The sequence below is a fragment of the Canis aureus genome, chromosome 3 (genome assembly GCF_053574225.1).
Source record: "Canis aureus isolate CA01 chromosome 3, VMU_Caureus_v.1.0, whole genome shotgun sequence".
Lineage (NCBI taxonomy): Eukaryota > Metazoa > Chordata > Mammalia > Carnivora > Canidae > Canis > Canis aureus.
The window spans coordinates 47,033,719-47,053,915 of record NC_135613.1 but is presented as its reverse complement, the minus strand read 5'-3'; the positions used below and the strand labels follow the sequence as shown (position 1 = coordinate 47,053,915).

The 20,197-nt window shown below is 53.5% G+C and overlaps 1 protein-coding gene and 1 long non-coding RNA gene across 9 annotated transcripts in view; one reads left to right on the top strand and one right to left on the bottom strand.

Moving 5' to 3' along the window:
- The first annotated feature begins 3,142 nt into the window (after nt 1-3,142).
- Nucleotides 3,143-13,012, top strand: LOC144310798 (uncharacterized). 3 transcript variants are annotated; one of them, XR_013376466.1, is made up of 6 exons: nt 3,143-3,453; nt 4,569-5,297; nt 5,663-6,127; nt 10,915-11,013; nt 11,428-11,536; nt 12,226-13,012. It is a non-coding gene; the product is annotated as an uncharacterized LOC144310798 (long non-coding RNA). The 3 variants fall into 3 exon arrangements; XR_013376468.1 differs by lacking the exon at nt 5,663-6,127; XR_013376467.1 differs by lacking the exons at nt 4,569-5,297; nt 5,663-6,127.
- The window catches only part of NT5M (5',3'-nucleotidase, mitochondrial), a 45,729-nt gene continuing 33,834 nt past the window's right edge, over nt 8,303-20,197 (bottom strand). For 2 of the 6 annotated variants that reach the window (XM_077892337.1, XM_077892338.1), the window contains exon 4: nt 8,303-17,521. In XM_077892337.1, the coding sequence (XP_077748463.1) occupies nt 16,733-17,521 (789 nt within the window). In that variant the 3' untranslated portion in view covers nt 8,303-16,732. Of the gene's footprint in view, nt 17,522-19,270; nt 19,404-20,197 lie in introns of those variants that run through there. The other 4 variants (XR_013376465.1, XM_077892342.1, XM_077892339.1 and 1 more) reach the window with 3 other exon arrangements.

Below are 20,197 nucleotides of genomic sequence, written 5' to 3'. Positions count from 1 at the left end.
GAGTGGTGGAGTGAGTGCCTCTAGGGACGGAGGACACAGAAAAAAGTGTACCCCACAGTGGGATGGGGTCTGTATGTACTGTGTCCCACCACCCCTCCAGGTTCTCCCTATGGATTGTAATGTTCATGGCTGATCCCTGTTCTTTCCTCATTGGCGCTAATCCCTCACATCATACCCAGCACCTCATCTATCTATGTACATATCTGGGCAAAGCAGGGTCAGATATTACAACCAGAGAAGTCTTGTGTTTTTCCCAGGGTCATACAGCAAGGGTGGAAGGGCCATGACCTTCTCAGTCATCCCTGACACTGAAAATACCAAGTGATGCAGAGCGGCAGGCCCAGCACTGGGTCCTTCAGCATGCATGATCTCTCTTCACAACAGAAAAGGAAACCAGGCTTGCAGAAAGGATGTCTCCTGCCCAGGATCAGGTAATTAGTAAGCAGCAATGTCAGGGTTTGAACCCAGGTCTTACTGACTCCCATGCTAGCCCCTAACACAAGACTCCTCTACCTCAGTGCAGCCCAACACTTTCCTCTCCTTTTATTTTATTTTATTTTATTTTATTTTTTTAATTTTTTATTTTATTTTATTTATGATAGGCACACAGTGAGAGAGAGAGAGAGAGGCAGAGACACAGGCAGAGGGAGAAGCAGGCTCCACGCACCGGGAGCCCGATGTGGGATTCGATCCCGGGTCTCCAGGATCGCGCCCTGGGCCAAAGGCAGGCGTTAAACCGCTGCGCCACCCAGGGATCCCTCCTCTCCTTTTAAAGAAGAGAACTTGAGAGGTAAACCCTAGTGGTCAAGTGTCCTCCCAAGGTCACACAGCTAAGGAAGGCAGAGCCAGGGTTAGAAGTTGCCCAAGCCCTGATCCAAAGCCCTTTCTGGGCACCCATGCTCCCCCATATGAGCAGTGTCAGTCTCATCTCCTGTTTGTTGAAGAGCCTAAAGGAGACGGCGAAGTGTGGGGTGGACATGAGAAGTGGCCCTTCCCCCAGTCACACGGGAGTCACTGCCTCTCTGAGCCCGGTGCTGTGGGCGTGAGCACCCAGCAGCAGTGAGGCTCGGCGGCTGAGGCCTGGCCAGTGCGCACGCGGCTCACTTGCAGCCCGCTCGGTCATGGCCACGGTCACGGTGACTCTGGCAGGTGCGGCGCAGCTGCTCACAGCACCCACGCAGTCTCTTCCCACGCGGTGCTGGGTGTCTGACCCCGCAGGCCATCCCAGTGTGCACTTCTCACATGTCACAGTCAGGTGATCCAGGCCAGCCTGGAAGTCAGGGAGCTGGGGTCGAACTTGGGTCTGCATGCCCTAGCCCTCTGAGCCCCATTTCCTGGCTGTGAAGGCAGATGTCTACCCCGCACCCAGGTCCTGCTCCTCCACATGAGCCCCTGGGCCCTGAGCCCCCGGGAGCCACCCTCAGCTAAGACCAATGGGCACAGCCAGGCAAATCCCCAGCTCCCTGCCCCTCTGTGTGGGGACAACCTGATGCCTGTTGAGCAGTCTCCCAGAGGTCTCTGGCAGACTGAACCCCAGCTGTGAATATCAGTAACTGGCTGGTCCCTATACCTTATGACTGAACCCCCTCTTCTTCACCACCTCCTTTCCACTCCCCTATCCATGCTCCTTGGAATTACTTTCCAGATACACTTCTTGCATACAAATCTTGTCTCAGCATGAGCTTTGGGGAAAACCCACCTAAGCTACCAGAACTGGTACTGCAATAAGAGCTAGCATTTAATTGAATGTCCAAGATGACCCAGACTCTCAACCATAAAATGAGAAATCTTTGTTTTTTATTTTTATCATTGCATCAGTCAAGAAAGTTATTTTACGCTGCGGTAACAAACTCCCCTCCCACACACACACACATCTCAGTGGCTTCATATCACAAAGGTTGGGCTTAGCAGGAAGGGTCTCTCTCTTCACAGACCTTCAGGAGCACAGAGTAAGAGGTGTTGGTGTCTTGTGACATCACCATCTTGACATGAGGCCAAGTCAGAGACCATGGAGAACCACATATGGGCTTTCCTTCCAGGATGTGCTCAGCTACCACTTTTGCTTCGGTTTCCCTGGACAGCGATTTACAAGGCCACACCTTCTCTGGGGCGGTGGGGGGGGGGGGGGCGGGGAATGGAAGTTCTGGTGAGCATGAGTAAAGCTGATCACAGCTATCATCTTGCCATCACTCACTTGACAGAAGAGGCTCTCGGAGCCCCCAGAGAAGCCAGCTCAGCAAACGGTCCACAGCTATGCTTTGCCAAAGCCACCACTCTGGCTCTGGACCATGGTCTTTCCCTGAGATTTCTGAAGGAGAACTTGCTGTCCACTCTGCACTCACCACCTGTGAACCAGCTACTATGGTCCCCCGAGAGTTAGTGAATGAGAGAGACAACAACACTATTGTTGCTCATGATTTCTGGGAGGAGTTTCAGGAGTCCTCTCCTGGGCAGTCTGAATGCAGTTGCAGTCCTGAGGGGTTGGGGGCACCCTGGGCACCTCTTTTGGTGTGAGCTCAGAGCTTGGGGAGAGGGCTGGCTGGGCTGCCTCACCGCATGGCAAGGGCCTCAGACGGCAGCACTGATTCCATGGCATTCCCACGAAGGAAGTGGAAACCACATTGCCTTGCTATCCTAAGCTTCAGGTTGCCTTCTTTGCACGTTCTATTGCTCCGAGGTGAGTTCACGTTCACCCAGATTCAAGGGGAGAGGTGAGGTCACATTGCAGAGACCACATAGGAGAGAGATTTTGGTGTGGCCACCACATTCCGCCAGGGAGGAGGTCACGGGGGTGTATCCTCGTCCCATCCTGGCCATTCTGCCCCCAGGGGAACTGAGAGGCAATACTGCTCCTCACCAGGCTAGCTCAGAAATCACCTCGCCCGGTAGCTGCCCCCACCCCGTGTGTCACTACTATGAATGTTCCAGCACCTGAAGCGCTCAGTTAATATCTGGACTGGAGTACATGAAAATTGGTGACATTGAAGGGACCCTGAGTATCATCAACTACATACACTTTTTGTGACATTGGATTCCGACCACTGCTGTGTGAGGCAAGCAGGTTGGGCATTGTTACCCGCCTCCTCCTTTTGACATATATGGAAACAGACCCAAAAGATTACATGTGTAGGTGTCACACTGCAAGTGAGTTGCACAGTCAAGACTAGAACCCCTGTTCCTACAGCCTCCCAACCCACTGCAAGGATCCTGGCAGGACCCTTCCTCCAGGTTAAAAAGTAGAACTTTTTCAGGGGAATTAGTCAAAGGGATGGAGAAGGAGGGGATGTTGGAACAGAAAAGGAGCTGCTTCCTCATCACACCTGGCTCCTGCAGGGAAACTGTTCTTGAATCACCCAAATTCAAGCCAGGATCAACTTGTCCAGATTTCTCTTTATCACATAGTGGAAACTGAGGCACAGGACAGGAAGGGGCTTGCCTAAGGTCATGCAGAGGGTGAGTGGCAAACATGGGGGCTTGAGCCAGCTGTCCCAAGCCCCTGGGCCTCAGGGTGTGGGCTGGGGGTGAGGATACCATGCACTTCCGTGAGACAGAACGCAGATGTCATGCTGCTTTTCTAAACAGAACAGCTGGCACCCGACTTTTAAATTTTTTAATTTTTGTGTCTTTTTAAATGTTTTCATCAGCCATCACCAGGGCTGTAAAAATAGAGCTGCACAGACGCAGGCAGGGCTAAGCCAGGAGCCAGCCTGAATATTCAGCTAGAGGGTGCAGAGCTGCGGAAAGCAGCAAAGCCCGATGAATTAACCAGTGTCCCTGAGCAAGGCCGCTGCCTTCTTCCCACTTCCTGTTGCTCCCTCCCAGGCCTGCAAACCGGAGGAGAGGAGCCCCTGCCTGAGAGGGAATGACCTGGGTCCCAGAGAGAGTGGGTCACAAGCCCAGTGGGGCAAGAGGAGCCAGCTACCTTGGGATCGACTTTTCCAGGGAGCCTTCCAAGTTTTCAAGAAGGTGCTTCACATCCCAGGAGAGCTGTGGAGGCCTGTTTTCTCTTCCTCCCCATCTGGCTCCTTTAAAGACACCCTTTGCCGTCTGGAAGCCCCACCAGGGGGCTGCCCTGCCCCTCCCCAGGATTCAGGGTTTCAGCAGGGACACAGGTTCCTCACCCTCACCTAACCCTAGTTTTTGCTCTCTCTGTGAGATGGGTCAGTTAATTCGAACATATATTTATTTATGGGTCCTGTGCACACTCACCAGGTGCCAACCAGTCCCTGTGGCAGGTACAGATGAGGCTAAGAAAGTCTGATCTAGAGGACATTGAAAGTCACCCAGGGGGTAGGGTGTAGGCAGGTCACTGTGACAGGAGGCTGATGGCGAAGGTGTCAGAACAAGCTAAGGCCACCAGGTAGGGGCGGGGTAGAGTCTCTGCCCGCCTCCGCCTCCTCCCCCACGTGCTTGGGGTGCTGTCTACACTAGCCATCAGGTGGGCTGGCTTCAGCACCCCCCCAGGCTGTGATGCCCCTCCGGCCCCGGGGCCTTCACACATTATCCCTTCCCCCTGGGCCCTCCCCTTCCCCTGCCTCGCTAACTCCTGCTCCTCCTTCCTGTCCCAGGCTAAACACCCCGCCGCCACCCTCCTCTCTCCCTCTTGTGGACTCCATAAAGCAACAGGTACTCATCCAGGTCTCCACCATCGGGGAGCTGATCTTCAGCTTCCTGGATCCAGAAACTGTTTTCCAGAGACTCCAGTGGGGAAGAGCTTCCGATGGCTAGAGCCGGGAGACCACCCGCCTGGGTCCTTGATGGGCTGAGGACTATACTCTGCCTTGGGGTGTCCCCTTCCCTCGCAGCCTGCCAGTGGTGATACAAGCCGTGGCACGGAGAAACCGCATGTTGGGTTCTGGTCCCACTGGAGCAAAATCATCATCTCTCGACTGTCTGTCAACTCCCCCAGGACTCAGCAGGCCCCTGAGGGCCACAGCAGCCAGGAAATGTGGGATCTGATGACCGCCACCCCCTGAGAGGACCCTCACTCTGACCTCACCCCCCGAGAGAGGCACTTCTCCCCAGAGCCACCATCTCTCCTACATCTATCTGCTGGAGCCCATGACCTCATCTCTGAACTTCCTTTCCAAAAGTCTGAGGGGTCGTGGGCTCTTCCCAGGAGCCTCAAGTCTTAACCCCTGAGGAGACAGACTGTTTTAAGCCCACACTCCACCACTTACCGGCTGTGTGGTCTTGGGCAAGTGGCTGAACCTCTCTGAGCCTTGGTTTCCACATCCACAAATGGGACAATACCAGTATCTGCCTCAGGGCTTGCGGTGGATGAAGTGGGACATCAGGTATAGTTAGACCAGCAGCACACAGTAGGTGTAGCACCCCTACCCTTGTGACCTGTGGCCCAGGGGCCAGCCTGAGGCTGGGGCTTGTCACCCGCTGGGACCCATGCTCCAGGGACAGAGAATGGCAGAAAACAGGGGCAAAGCACAGGCATTGGGAGGTGTGAGGGGTCATGCAGGCACGGGCGATGGGTCTGGAACCCAGGAGAGCAGGTGCGGCAGCAGGGGGTGGCGGGAAGCTGCCCAAGAAAGAGGGTGCTGAGAGAAGCTAAGGCCAGGAACAATCCAGTCTGTTGTGGACATTAGTTTGGAGGTTCCTCTACAAGTTAAGCATGAATTGCCAGATGACTCAGCAACTTCACTCCTAGGTATGCACCCAAAAGAACTGAGAGCAGGTGCTCAAACAAAAACTTGTACATCAGTGTGCATAGCAGCACTCTTCACAATCACCGAAAGATGGAAACAACCCAGGTGTCCTTCAACAGCTGAATGGTAAACATTAAAATGTAATCCGTCCACACAATGGAATATTATTAGGTCATAAAACGGAATGAACCTGGATGCTACCACGTGGACGAACCACGTTAAGGGAGAGAAGCTGGCTGTGGAACAATGGAATGCCATTGTTGGATTCTATTCACATGAAATCTCCAGAATTGGCAAATGCACTGACGGAAAGTAGATTGGTGGTTTCTGGGGACTGAGGGAGGAGAGTGCCGGCAAATGGCTTTGGGCTGATGAGAAAGTTCTGGAACTAGCTGGTGGTGCTGGTTGCACAGCATGGCAAATGTACTTACTGGCTACTGAATTGTGCATTTTTAATGGTTAAAGTGGTAAGTTTTACATGTACGTTACCACAATTTTAAAAAATCAATTCATTTGGCCACAGGCGGACAGCTTCTTCTGGTCCCTTTGCCACCTCACAGGTTCCCTGTAGAACTGGGCTCTTCCTTCAGTCCTGGACATCACACCGTGGGAGGAGAGGCTGGGTCATCGAGGTCAGGGCAGTGAGATGGGAGGGTGTTGACCACTCCCTGGCTGCGACCATCGGCCACCAACCAGCTGTAGGGCCATGGGTGACTGGGGCTTCAGAGGCCCTATCTGCGATGGCAGGGTTGGACTACAGAGGTGTTCTCAGAGAGTCTGTCTCTTCTTTCTCTGAGAACCTGGGTGGAACCACATGTCCTCCTGTCCTGACTCATGGGACTGTCAGAATGGCTGGCACAGTCTATATCCCAGGACCTCTTGCCCAGGCTGCCGGTGGCCCCAGGGGCTGTGAGGCCAGCACCACCACCACCCCACCCCCGCCAGGCTCTCAGAGTCCCTCCTTTCTAATTCTGGACGGTAACCCAATGTGAGTCGGGGATTCTTAATATTTCCTGGATCATAGACTTCTTTAAAAGTCAGATAAGGGGATCCCTGGATGGCTCAGCGGTTTAGCACCTGCCCTCAGTCCAGGGTGTGATCCTGGAATCCCGGGATCAAGTCCCATATCAGGCTCCCTGCGTGGAGCCTGCTTCTCCCTCTGCCTGTGTCTCTGCCTCTCTCTCTGTGTGTCTCTCATGATTAAATAGATAAAATCTTTTTTAAAAAGTCGGATAAAACTGACAGACCATCTCCCTAGTAGGGCACCCAGAGCAGGGTTAAGAGCACCTGTTTATGGTGATTTATGTTCTTCATATGGTTTAGAGGTTAAGAGCAGAATTGGCATCAGATGGACCCAAGTTCAAATCCCGACGCTGCTAGGATTCACTATCCCTGGGTACATCCTGGGTTTTCCATCTGCAAAATGGATGTATTGATAGCACACACCTCAAGGATTAGATAATTCATATATACCACTTGGGAGATGCTTGGCACTCGGTAACCGTCGGCAAGCCCAGACTCACCCGCTACATACATGCCTTCCCTGCACTTGGGAGACAATCCCTCCCAGCTCTCACCTCCTCAGCCAGAAGAGGCCTCCTTTTGCCATCTTGTCCCCACTCTCCCAGCCCCCTAGCCCTGCCTTCCAAATGTCATCTCTCATAGCTATCCTGCTTTTTCCTATTCCCCTTACTCCCACTGGGGAGCAAGGCTCTTGAACTTGGTCTAACAATCAACAACTTTGCCATTGCTCTTTTTCTCTTTTCTTTTTTCTTTTCTTAAGATTTTATTTATTTATTCAAGAGAGACATAGAGAGAGACAGAGGCAGAGACACTAGCAGAGGAATAAGCAGGCTCCATGTAGGGAGCCGGATACGGGACTTGATCCTGGAACTCCGGGATCACACCCTGAGCTGAAGGCAGATGCTCAACCGCTGAGCCACCCAAGTGTCCCTCTATTCTATTTAGAACCTTCCTGAGTTGTTACCATTTATGTGTGTTCCTTAAAGACAGGATTGTGGGTCTCATCTATGGAGATTTTTCTCCACATTTTAACCCATTCACATCTATTGCAATTATTGAAATCTTTGGACTTACTCCTGATATTACTTCTGTATTCTATTTATGTTTTGTTTTTTCCTTTTTCCACATATTTTTTGGATTTCACTTTTTCCATTTCAGTTTTTCCTTCTAATAGCTTACAAGTTATATATTCTATTTCTATTTTTGTGGAGATTTCCCTCAATATTTTCATGCACATACTTAAGTCTTATTATACAAGTACTAGAATTAATCAGAATCTATATCCACCCTCCCCCCAAACATATAGTTTTAATAAATATAAATTTATATAAACATAATATATATTAAAATATATAAATATAACATATAAATATAAATATAAAACAAAAGTTTTAACATACTTTTACTCTCCTCCGTTCCATAACTCCTTAACTCCCTTGTTGATATCTGTGATTTTAGCTCCAGATTGTTACACAACCAACACTTATTTAGAATTAATATATTTTATTGGTTCTTGTATTTCATTTCTTGGATTATTTTTTCTTCTTGCTGGAGTATATCAATTAGCATTATTTTCAAAAGGGAATTTTTTTCAACACTAAACATTACAAGAAATCACATGTCTTCAGGATGTGGTTTTATTCTTACATTTAGCTGGGTATAGAATTGTTTGAAATTGTTTTCCCTTAGATTTTGAAGACAATTACTTCATTTTCTTCTTGCTTCTAGCAGTATGTAGTTTGCAAGTAGCCTGGTTTCTGTCTAGAATTTAGAATTTGTTATCAAATTTCTAAAATGTCAATACTCTGTCCAGTAGTGTATCTCTTTCCATTCATCCTGCCTGGCACTGGTGACCTATTTTACTCAGAGTTCTAGGACACAGCCTCAATCCTGGACAATTTCTCCCCCACATTTGTCTTCTTTTGGGCTAGGAAGCAAAATTTCATTCTTTGTATCTCCTCACTTTTATCTTGTCCCTTCCATCTCTTTATCCTTTTAGCGTTGCAATCTAACAGTCCTCAACTTAATCTTCTAACTCACTATTTGCTCTTCAGCTATGTCCACTCTACTATTCAGCGTATTTATTGTTTTTCCATGACTAGATTTTAGTTTTCCAAATTCTCTAGTTTATGTTTTCGAGGGCCCAATATTCTACTACAGCTCTCTAAGGATATTGACCACACCTATTCTAAATTGTTCTGGTGACATAACTCCCTTGGAGTTTGAGGCCATGATTCATGGGGTTCATCCTTGTATCTGAGTTTCATTCTAGCCACAGGCACCAAATCAGTTTCCCACAGTCTGCCTTCACTCATTTTGGGGGAATAGAATGTACCACTGTGCAATCCCTAGTGCTCTGTGCACGGGGCTCTCCATTCTTCCTGGGTGTTGCCAGCTTTCGGGGACACTGCCTACCTCTTCAACTATAGCACCCACACTTGCTCCTCCCCGCTCCCCCCAAACACAGGTACCTGTGTTCTCTGCTTGACCCACGTGTGTGCGTGAGTGGCACATACACATGGGTGGCAGGGATGGGGGTTCAGCTCACCTGCTGGCTCCCACTGAGGTGCTCTATAAGCAGTTGCTCTGCCAGAAGCCCAGGCCCTCTTGAGTCCCTAGAACCCCTCCTCCAGGGCCTCTGGCCACCCCTCTCTCATGAGGCCAGCTACCCTCCACCCTTAAGGTGTTAGGCAGTTTCTGGTTCATCAGCAGCACCATTCCCATTCCTATTTTTCACGTAGTTGAGATTTGGGACATTGTACAGAGGTTTCATTGTGAGTCAGCTGCCACTTGACCCTCCACGTTTGTGTGCTGTGGGAGTTTTCAACTCTGAGCAGCAGCTCTGCGGGGCAGGAATGGCATGGAGCTGGATGGAACCGAGCTGGATGGAACTGAGGCTCCACTTTCTCAGCTTCAATTTTCACAAAATTAAAACTAGTTTATCCTTGTCTTACTTTATAGTCATGTGAGAAGATTAGTGACATGATAAAGTGTCTGGAATACACTCAGCAAGTGCTGGATCCTTCCCCCTTCCAACTCTTTCAACTACTACTAGATGGGAAAGGCCTCCCTAGAGCTTAGTCATGAAGGCCCTGGTTCAGGCAGTTAGTGCCATTAGTGCCAAGCAGCTCAGAAGAGGGAGGTGTCCCAGGGGCCTGGGGCAGTCTGTGAGAACTTTCTGGGGGATGGCAGTGGGGAGCAGGGCTGAAATGAACGGACAGGAAAGGGGGGGAATTGCAAGCTGTGGGAGTGGGGCGGGATGGGAGAACAGGACAAGGTCAAGGCTGGGAATAATGAGCAAACAATGATAAACCATGTTCAGAGCCAGAGGCCAGGGACTCAAGTGCCATCAGTGGCCAGGAAATAACTCCAATGTGTGGACAGGCCTGGGTTGTGGAGGGAGTGAAGACAAATCCTCCAGCACACACAGGAATGAGCACGTTCATCCAAAAGCTCTGCTCTGCACTTGAGTGGGCAGATGTAAAAGTTCCCCTGAAAAGATGCTGTTAGCGAATGGAACAGCCTCATGACTCCAGCTTGCACCTCTGGCTTGCATGGGGTGCCTTGTGAAGGAGGGAAGGCAGGAAGCACAGAGGGGACTCCACAGCAGTGGCATCTCCATGAGGACAGCGGCCCATAATGTCTTTCAGCGCCTGCATCCTCCCCTAGCCCGGCCACCAGGGCCCACGGCCTCCCTCCTACTCTCTCCCAGGAGCTAGAACTGCTCCCACAGCACTGTGCTCCTTCAGGTGAGGGTCACAGCTGACGCTGTTCACCCATCTACTCAGTCATCAGTAGCTGAGGTCCCCTCTGTGCCCAGCCCGGGCTCTAAGGAGACTGACCACACCTGCGAACATACAGGGGGTCAGAAAGAGACGCTGGTAGCTGGGAATACCAGTATGGGACCAGAATATGGGGCAGGTCTGGTCCAGGAGGCAGACCAGTGGGGAGGGCGATGGGGGGGGAGGTGGGGGGGGGGGAGCAGCAGGGAGGCACGAGCGGCCAGGCCTGGTCCTCTGGCGCCATCCCGTGGTCATCTGTGTAAACTGCAGCTCCCACACCACAGCCTGTATCCACCTGTTACCTGCGCTTGCAAAAGAGGATCCCAGCCAGGGAGGATGCTGCAGAATCGAGTGGAGCACCCTTCACATCACAGGCTGCACCTCCTCAGCCCCACTTCTCTTCCAGCCTCTACATCTTAAGTACCCACATCATTTCGGTCTTCTTTTAGGTCCCCGCCTCTGCTTCCAAACCAGCTTCATGGACTCTAACCCAGGATTTTAAGAATTTCATCCAAATTGCCAACAAGACTGAGGTGTTCACTGGACAGGTGATTTGGTTCCTACTTCTATGCATTTGTATCCATAAGAGTCATTTTGTCAGAGGCCCCAGACTCTTTAGAGAGTTGTAATTCTGGAACTTGGGCTGGCATCTTCATCTCTGAGGCCTGGCCACCAGGCATGGGCAACTCTGGATGAAAACCTGCAAATTTAGGGCACCTAAGGGGCTCAGTTAAGCATCCGGCTCTTGACTTCAACTCAGGTCATGGTCTCTGGGCTGTGGGATCAAGCCCTGCTTTGGGCTCTGCACTGAGCATGAGCCTGCTTAAAATTCTCTCTCCCTCTCCCTCTGTCCCCTGCTCACACCTTCTTCTCTCTCTCTCTCTCTCTCTCTCACACACACACACATACACACACACACACTGCAAATGCAGCCACCTTGAACCAGCCCTTCATTCCCACAGATGCTGCAAGGCCTGGAAAGACAGCAGCCTGCCTCCCCACCAGGAGATTGGCAGTCAGGGTTGGCAGGAAAGCTCTCTGGAAAAGAGCAGGAAACGTGTGAAGACACAGGTAAGATGCATTCAAGGAGCCACAAAAAAGTCCAGGGTATCCGAGGGATGTGGGCAGGGGCAGGTCAGGAAGGGTCTTCCTTGAGGGCTGGAGTCCCTCCACCTTACCCTCAGGGAACCTGGGACATGCTGAGTACAGGCCGAGGCTGCCCTGGGACCTGCACAAATTCCTGACTCGGAAGGAGGTCTTTTCCCTTCGGATCCTCTGAAGTTGTTGAGGGTGGCTGGTTTGAGGTTTGTGGCTAGAAACAGGGTTTCCTGCCCACTGGGCAAGCTGGACACACACAGGTCCTTGGCCTGTCAGACACTCAGGGCCCCACCTTGTCCACAACAACCTGGGAGGAAGGGGCAAGAAAAGCCGGTCCAGGAGGGCCAGAAGGGAGCTTAGAGAATTTGGCCCTTTCTTCTTTCCCTGCAACTGCCTGCCTGTACCCTCACTCATCACTTGCATCCCGGACTCCACCCGCACCCCACCTGCCCCCCACACACAATTTCAAGAGTGGGCTGTGCTGCCACCTGGTGGCCAGGCCGGGACAAGTGCCCCTGGTTCCCATCAGATCCTCCAGAGCCCACCCGTGGGATCCCAGTGGGGGTGCCCCACCACCGATTTCACCACCATGTTTCACAGAGCAAGTCAGCTTCCTCCAGGGAGCAGCAACACCGTGGAATAAATGTCCTTATTTCCCGCAGCCCTATCTCCTGCAATCACGGAAGCTGACCACTCTGCAAACAGGCTGAGAGAAGCGGCTTCGCAGAGGTCCCACGACAAGCTGGCGGCAAAGCCACTCTCCAGACTCCCGGTTCCCAGGCCCTCCCAGGCATGGCCAGCCTCCCTCCGGATCTTCCCTGCAGGCTCTGGGGCGGAGCTCAGAGCCCATCTCTGCCCACTGGGTGGCCCAGGGCTGGTCAACCTTTCTAAGCCCCACTTCCTGGGCAGGTTGTGAAAAACCAAATACTAGGCTAAAACTCTACAGATATGCAGATATGTGTTTGTTAACGGATAACTATTTTTTTAATTGTCAACAAACTAACTCAGCCTCTTTCCACCTAAAATGGTCTTTGGTCTCCAACTCAGGCTTTTTCAAGAAGCATTTAACTCTAAGCCTTCCCTCCCTAGAGGGGCTGATATCACCTCTTGCTCTTCAGAGGGTCTCCCTCATTCCCATCCCTGCCAAGACGACATCTGAGTCCAGGAGCTGCCTCCTGCTTGGGGCACAGGTCATGACTTGAGGCCATGCTTGTACTACCGAGCCCCTGCTTTGGGGTAATGTGGCTCTGTTCTCGGCCCAGCCAGACTGGGTGGTCCCCTGCAGCCCTCGGCCCAAGGACCACTTTGCCCCTCCTCAGTGGCCACCTGAGTTCCTAGCCAGGGTCCTCCTCCATCTTCTGCATCCCCCTGCACAGGTGGCATGCAGGGATGCTGAATTCATTCATTTATTTGTCAGAGGGAGAGTCAGGATCTTGGGGACCACAGAGGGAGAGTCGGGATCTTGGGGACCACCTTGGCCTCACCTGCTTGGAGGCTCCTTGCTTGTGAAACTGGCCTCCTCAACCAGCTGGGTTTGCTGCTGGAATTTCCAACATCCCTCTCACCCCTGACACACTTGAGGGGTCCCCTCCCAGGAACCCCACTCCCCTCGCTCTAGCTGTGGTCACTCATCCCAGCGCCAGCAGGCCACTTTCTCTCTAGCAGGGACTTACACAGGCCATTGCCTCCTTCTTGATCACCTCCATGGGCTTCTTATTCTAGACACCTGCCTGCCTTTCCCTGGGGCAGTAGGACCCCTGGCTTTGCCTCAATGGCAGGTCTGCCAGGAGTCAGGAGCAACAGCTCGTGTACCAAGTGTCGTGCATGCTCTCTGCTACGTTCCCCCTTCTTCCTGGTCACAGGGGAGTCCATGAGCTTCCTCATCCTCCCCCAGTCGCCCCCTCCTCCTCTTCTACCCCCTTCTCTCTCCTTGGGCTCAGCCAACTCTTCTGACTTCTAGGCAATGCACAGTTCTGGCCTGAACCTTTCTGACCTGCCCTCAGTTGTGCCGCAGACTGAGTACCTGGACACTCACCTTCGCGTGGAGGCCCATCCCTTGAGCACTGACTCAGCTTTAGCCATGGACCTCTGAGCCCTTAGGAAGCTCTGGATTGGAGCTCTGGTCACAAGCCCCAGAGCACGGTGGCCTGGACTATAATCCTGGTGGCACCACTGACCTGGCAAGGCCTTGGTCGGGACCCCGGACTCTGCTGAGACCACAGCCCCATCAGCCAGGTGGAAATGACCGCAAGAGGGTGGTTAGGAGGCCACAGAACGTGCCCATCAGCCCCTGGAATGCGGTAAGCACTAAGGAAACTATCATTGCTAAGGTTGTGGTATTGGAATGGGTCCCAGTGGGGACACCATGACTCAAAAGAGTAAAGAAACTACACTGAGTCTCTTTGCTTGAAACCCGCAGCTAATCTGGAGCCCATGGCTCCTTCCAGGGGTTCTGGTCCTAGGACCCAGAACATTCCCGGTATCTTCAAAGGGGTAAATCTCCACTCTTGCCAAGAGCCACCTCATCTCAGGGCAGGACAAGCAGGCTCTCCTACCGGGAGGGGGACTTCCTGCCCTGTAGTTCAACTCAATGGGTCTAAAGCAAAACATGCTTCTCAGGCTTTGAAGAAAATCACCTTCATTTCAATTGTGTGTGTTCCGTTTCGACCACCACCATCACAAAATCATAAGGCCATGCTGTCCTGTCATCGGCTGCTGCGGTGTCCCTCCCTCCTGGCACAGTGAGGGCATTGACAGCACCCACGGCAGAGTGAGTGTCAGCGGGCAGGCAGCCTCTCCTTGCTGGTTACCTGCCCAGGCTCCACCTCCCAGCTCCCCCCGCCCCCATCTCTTCAGCTTCCAGTTCTGGGGCTTCTTCTCTCCTATACTGGCTGCTTCTTGGCAAGAACTTCTAGCCCCAGGGCCTTTGCACTGCCTCCCCTCAGCTGAAAGGGCTCTACCTTCTTCTACCCAGACCTCAGTCAATGCCCCCTGCTGGAAGGGACCTCTCCAGGACATCAGGCTGGCCAGGGCCCCACCCCACTTACCCTTGTGCAGCCCTCAGACCTATCCTGGAGAGCTGGTTGTAATTACAGTGAGCTCTGGATGGCTTGTCTGGTGGGGCCACATTCCAAAGCACTGACTAAAGCAATCTTTCCCCCGCAATTATTTTTTTCTCCTTTAAACGTGTTAGGCAGCTGAAGCAGTGAGTGCTATACCTCAGGGTGAGTGATCTTCGATGAATAAAGAATGAATTCAGCAATTTGTAGCTTTGGAGTTTTTAAACTGGCCTTTAAAACTCCCAGTGGCCATCAGTTTAAAAGGAAAGGTTTTGGAAGACTGGGAGCACAGCACCCTTGCCATAGCTCTGTGAGGGGCAGGTGTAGGATCAGGACCCACCACGGGCGGGGAGCAGACAGCAAGGGCTGGCAGATGCAAGAGGGAGGGAGTCCCCGAGAGGGTGCTCTGTGCCCTGGCCTCCCCTCCCATGCCCCTCCTCATGCCCATGGCCCTAGAGCTCCATGCAGGTCACCAGGGGCCAGGAGCATGGGAGGAAAAGGCTGCAGGAGGTGAGCAAAGGAGTCTCACTGCCCCCAGCAGGGCACTGTCCAGAGCAACTATCTCCTGTGGCTGAAGTGGCCTGTCCACCATCCGTGGGGCCCTAAAGCTAATGTTGAGGGAACAGGCTATCTCAGCGGTGCCAGCACCCATGGGTCCAGTGACACCAGCATGAGGATGAGGGGGGGAATCCCTTCACCGCTGTCATCACTACACGAAGAAGAGCGCCCTTGCATCTACACACCCCACATCCCCACCCCCCTCCTACCCCATGCTTGGGACACCCTCTGGGGAGGAACCAGATGTGGCTGAGAAAAACCTGATGGGATTAACCTTCCATCCTCAGCAGAAAGAAGCCCCAAAATAGATATGAGTGAAGCAGCTTTTTGTTTTGAGGGCACCAGGCTGGGTCTGGTTCACTGCCATGGCCTTGAGCTAGCACCAACAGCATGAGCAGAGCAGCAGGTGCTCCAGCAGGAGGAGGCTCCTAGCCAGAAGGTCAAGTCCAGGGAGAGTGGTTCTCAGCAAGTCAAAGGCTGCGATGCCGTGCCAGTCCCAAGCTATGGGATCCTAGGGGATCTATGCATGACCACTAGGCAGGGGAGGCTCTTCAGAGAGGGTGTGAAGGCCCAGGGGCAAGCAACCCCAGGCTGGCAACCACAAGGTATGGAGGCCACAAGACATAGGCCTAGGAAGAAAAGCACACCATGCAGGTGACATGGTCTTCTGGCCCTTAGACAGTGGCCGTGTCCTCGACTGGGCAGCAATAGAGGGACTGAGGGTCTTTGGGGAGCAGCTGGGGAGCCCGCCCTCCAGGCTCTGACTTCCCTCCAGAGCCAGAGGCTAGGATGGCCAGGATCCCCCCCTTGCCCCCACACTGCCCTGGTCAGGTGATGCAACCACAAATCCACTCCTCATAGGACGAACCCGCAGAGCCCTGGCCCCACCTGGAGGGATCCAGAAACTGACACAGGCAGCGCCGTGGAAAACTGCCTTTGACCAAGCAAACAGTCCTTCCTTGCTCATCTGGATAGCCAGCTTGAGCTTCAGGCACTTTTCCCTCACCTTTTCTCCCATTTGGCCCTACCCTCTGGGGCAGCCCAAGCATGCCAGTCACAGAGGCAGCCAGGACACCCCCAGAAATGGACTATTAGAGGTTCCCTGCAGGGCAGTGATGGGGGAACAGCAAGTGAGAGGGGGAGGGCCTCGAAGAAAACCTAGGGAGGCAATGATGGGTTCACGTTGCCGCTTCCCACTGGGCTGAAGATAACAGAAGCCAAAAATAATACAAGAGAATAACATCACCCTGCCCCCTTTACACAGCTCCCGAGATCTCATTAGGAACCCGGTGTGGGAGAGGAGCAGAGAATGGGGGCCCCTGCTCTGAACTGTGTAGGGCAGGAGGAGCCGGAGGCCTGGGGGGCATGCGTGGGAAGGATGCAGTGAGGGGGATCGGTCAATGTGGTGGGGGGCCACCTGGCCACCAGCTCCTATCTCAGCCTAGTCCTCCTTTGACACGCCGCACCCTTGGTGAAGTGGGCAGTGAGGCCACACCCGCCTCAGCCCCCCTCATCAGTGCAGGGGCCACCCAAGTACTTACAAGATGTGCTGCTAGCTGGGTGCCCAGAGGTCAGACGCCAGAGGATCTCGGGCAGGGGCTAGAGGGGCCACATCCTCGGGCGACACATGAACTGCATTTATTTTGCAGGCCTTCACCGAATGTTCAAGGCTGCCAAGTGTGGGGCCCTGAGCAGGGCCCCAGGGACAGGAGAACGAGACACCTCCGAGCCGGCCCAAGGCAGGGTAGCGTGCTGTGCACCCTGCACGGAGCCTGGGGGGCCGTGGAGCTCGGGGAGTGTTCGCTCGGGGTGCAGGGGGGAAGGGGCTGCACAGCCCAGAATGTGAGGACTCCTCCCACCTGCTCCTGCTCGCAGCCCTCACCCTGGAGCACCTGGCCAAGGGGTCACAGACCCGGTGGTGACAGCGGGACTTCCCTGAGGGATGGAGTTGGACTGCCGGCCCCTCGGCGTCTTGGGTCTGGAGCCCTAACCCCGCACCGCCCGGCCACCCGTGTGTCTCGTCCAGGGCCCCGGGCCAGCCCTGCCCCGAGACCAGTTTAAGGCCTGGCAGGGCTGGGAGAGCAGGGAGACATGCAGGGGGCCTGGGCCATCTGAGAGGGAGCCCCCCGCCCCCCAGGCCCCGAGCCGGGCACCCTGAGGTCAGGGGCCCCGCGGGGAAGCCCAGAGTGCAGTCCAGCTCAGCGGGGCCGCTTGCTGTCCAGAATGGCCTTCCAGTCGTCCGCCCACGAGTGCAGCCTGCGGCCGGGGCGCGGCAGCTGCAGGTGCCGGTTGTGGCAGGCTGTGAAGAGGATGTGCTCCCAGCTGGGGTTCGGCTCGGCCCCTGTGGGCAGGAAAGCAGCTCTTCAGCCCTGAGCCCGAGTCCCAAGGCCCCAGAGTGTCCTCAGGCAGAGGCTCACTTGACGTGACCACACAAGGGCCTGTCTCCTGGGAGGTGGCCACCTTGCTGCAGATGGCGCACAGGAAGCACCCAGGGTGGCACCTGGCGGATGCATAGCACATGGGGACTTCTGTACTTATCATCACCATGACCACCAGCAGAGGCTGAGCCTGCTGACCCCCTGTCCCTTCCCCTCCTCATGCTCTGCCTTCCTGAGCTTACTGCTTGTTGGCCCTGGGCCCCGGGAACCCCCCAAACTTGACTCCTTCCTGTCCATGTGTCCACACGCACACTCGGTGCTGCTCCTGCCCCTCACCTTATGGCCTGACTCCCTGGCTCCTCCTGCACAGGCCTCTTCCCTGATCCCCGTGGTTGGTCAGAGGAGCTGAGCGGAGCGCCAGGCCATCCATGTGCCCTGATTCTCCTTGTGAAACCACGTGGTTTAGGAGGTCAGGGGTGGGCGCACCCACGAATTCTACCCTTTGGACACTGTGACTAGTGCAGAGATGGGTGTGCTTCCCGAGGCAGCTCCAAAAGCCATTAGGGAAGCAATATTCTGTATTCTCCCACTGAGGTGTCCAAAGGAACAGGATTTGGTTTTTGTTTTGTTTTGTTTTAAGATTTATTTATTTATTCATGATAGACACACAGAGAGAGAGAGAGAGGCAGAGACATAGGAGGAGGGAGAAGCAGGCTCCATGCCGGGAGCCCGACCTGGGACTCGATCCTGGGACTCCAGGATCGCGCCCCGGACCAAAGGCAGGCGCCAAACCGCTGAGCCACCCAGGGGATCCCCAGGAACAGGATTTGACCCTGAAACCACTGATGGCTACCAAGAGGACAGAGCCTGCCTGTGAACAGAGATAATCCAAGGCAGAGCCAGGAGATAAACTGAATTTAGACCGATGTTCAAGCTCCTAGACTCACCGTGCCCAAAGCTTTCCTACCCCACTTTCCCAGGTGGGTGTGCTAATAAATTTCTCCTCTCCTTTCTAAACCAGTTTAAGGGCAGCCTGGGTGGCCCTGCAGTTTAGAGCCGCCTTCAGCCTGGGGTGTGATCCTGGAGACCTAGGATCAAGTCCCACGTCAGGCTCCCTGCATGGAGCCTGCTTCTCCCTCTGCCTGTGTCTCTGCCTCTCTCTCTCTCTCTCTCTGGGTCTCTCATGAATAGATAAAAATAACATCTTAAAATGAAAAATAAACCAGTTTAAGTTCGTTGGGGTTTATTGGCAGGGAGTCACCTATAAGGAAAAGGGATAAATACAGTCCCCAAACCACCTTCAACTAAAGAAATGATGCTTTGCTTTTTTGTTTTGCATAGTAGGTTCACTCCAAATTGCTCTTGGGGAAAAAATGGCTTTGCTGCTCAAACCAAACATCTGGAAACCAGTCTGGACCTCATTTTACATAAGCAAGGCAAGGCTTCAAGGTATAAAAGGAGTCATCCTAGGCCACCCAGTGAGTTACCCCAGGAGCTAGGACCTGCTTCTCTTGACTCCCAGCAGCACCCCTTCTGAGCCTGGATGCTGAGAATAACCTTGTCTCCCCAGTAGGGAAGAGGCTCGGCACTGGGCTGGAGGAGGCCTAATACACTGCTAGTGATTGAGTGGGGACCACTCAGGACAGGGGACGTGAGGCCAGCCCCATGTGCGGTTTGTCCTGGGGGCTCACAGCTCCACACTCGCTCCTCACCTGCCGCAGGCCACTTGCCTGTGATGTCTGGCCGGTCGTCTATAAGAAGGTCGGCAGAGACCACGGTCTTGTCTGTGGACAGTACAATCTGATCCAGAAAGTCAGGACCAAAGTGCTTCTCCACCCAGGCATACTGGAACACACACGGGTAGAGGGAGAAGAGAGTGCCATCAGACCTGGGCACAGACACAGCAGGCACACAGCCAGGCTTTCTCCAGGAAGAAGGGTTGCCATCTAAAAGATGTGATGATCCCACTGGCAGCAGGGAAAACACATAGTCAGACACACAGTCAGTTGTGTCCATGTCCCCCACAGCTCCAATCCTGCACAGCCCGCCACTTGTCCATGCCTGGTCTACACAACCCAACAGTCATGCCAGGAATGTCTCCTATGTTTCCCCTCCATGCATGACTCTGTTGGGCTCTAGGGACAGAGGCGAGGGGGGACAGAGCTCAAAGGTGCATTGAAACAAGTAATTAGATGACACATGAGAAACTGCCACTGAGCAGAAGTTTGCAGGGCCCCTGACCTTTGTGCGGTGCTGTGTAGTGCAAAGGCAGGAGTGGTGGGGGGCTAATGTTCCCAGCTTACCTACTCCACAGACACTCATCACCCATCGCCTCATCTAAGCCTCAAACAGCTGATGAAGCAGACAATATTCTCTGCATTCAGTCTGTTATTCAACTAGTGTCTACTGATCATCCACTAGGAATGTGTAGGAGAGACAATCTCATGCAATCCACATTCTAAATGGAGGAGACACAGCACACAGAGAGACAAGCACGTTCAGGTGGATCAAGGGTTCCGTAGTAAGGAGCTCTGCTATTGGGCAGGGAAGGAAAGCCTCTCTGAGAAGGGATGTCTGTAACTGGCCCGGCATGACACCACAGAGCCTGGATATTAAAGGTCTAGAAGGCTCCACACAGA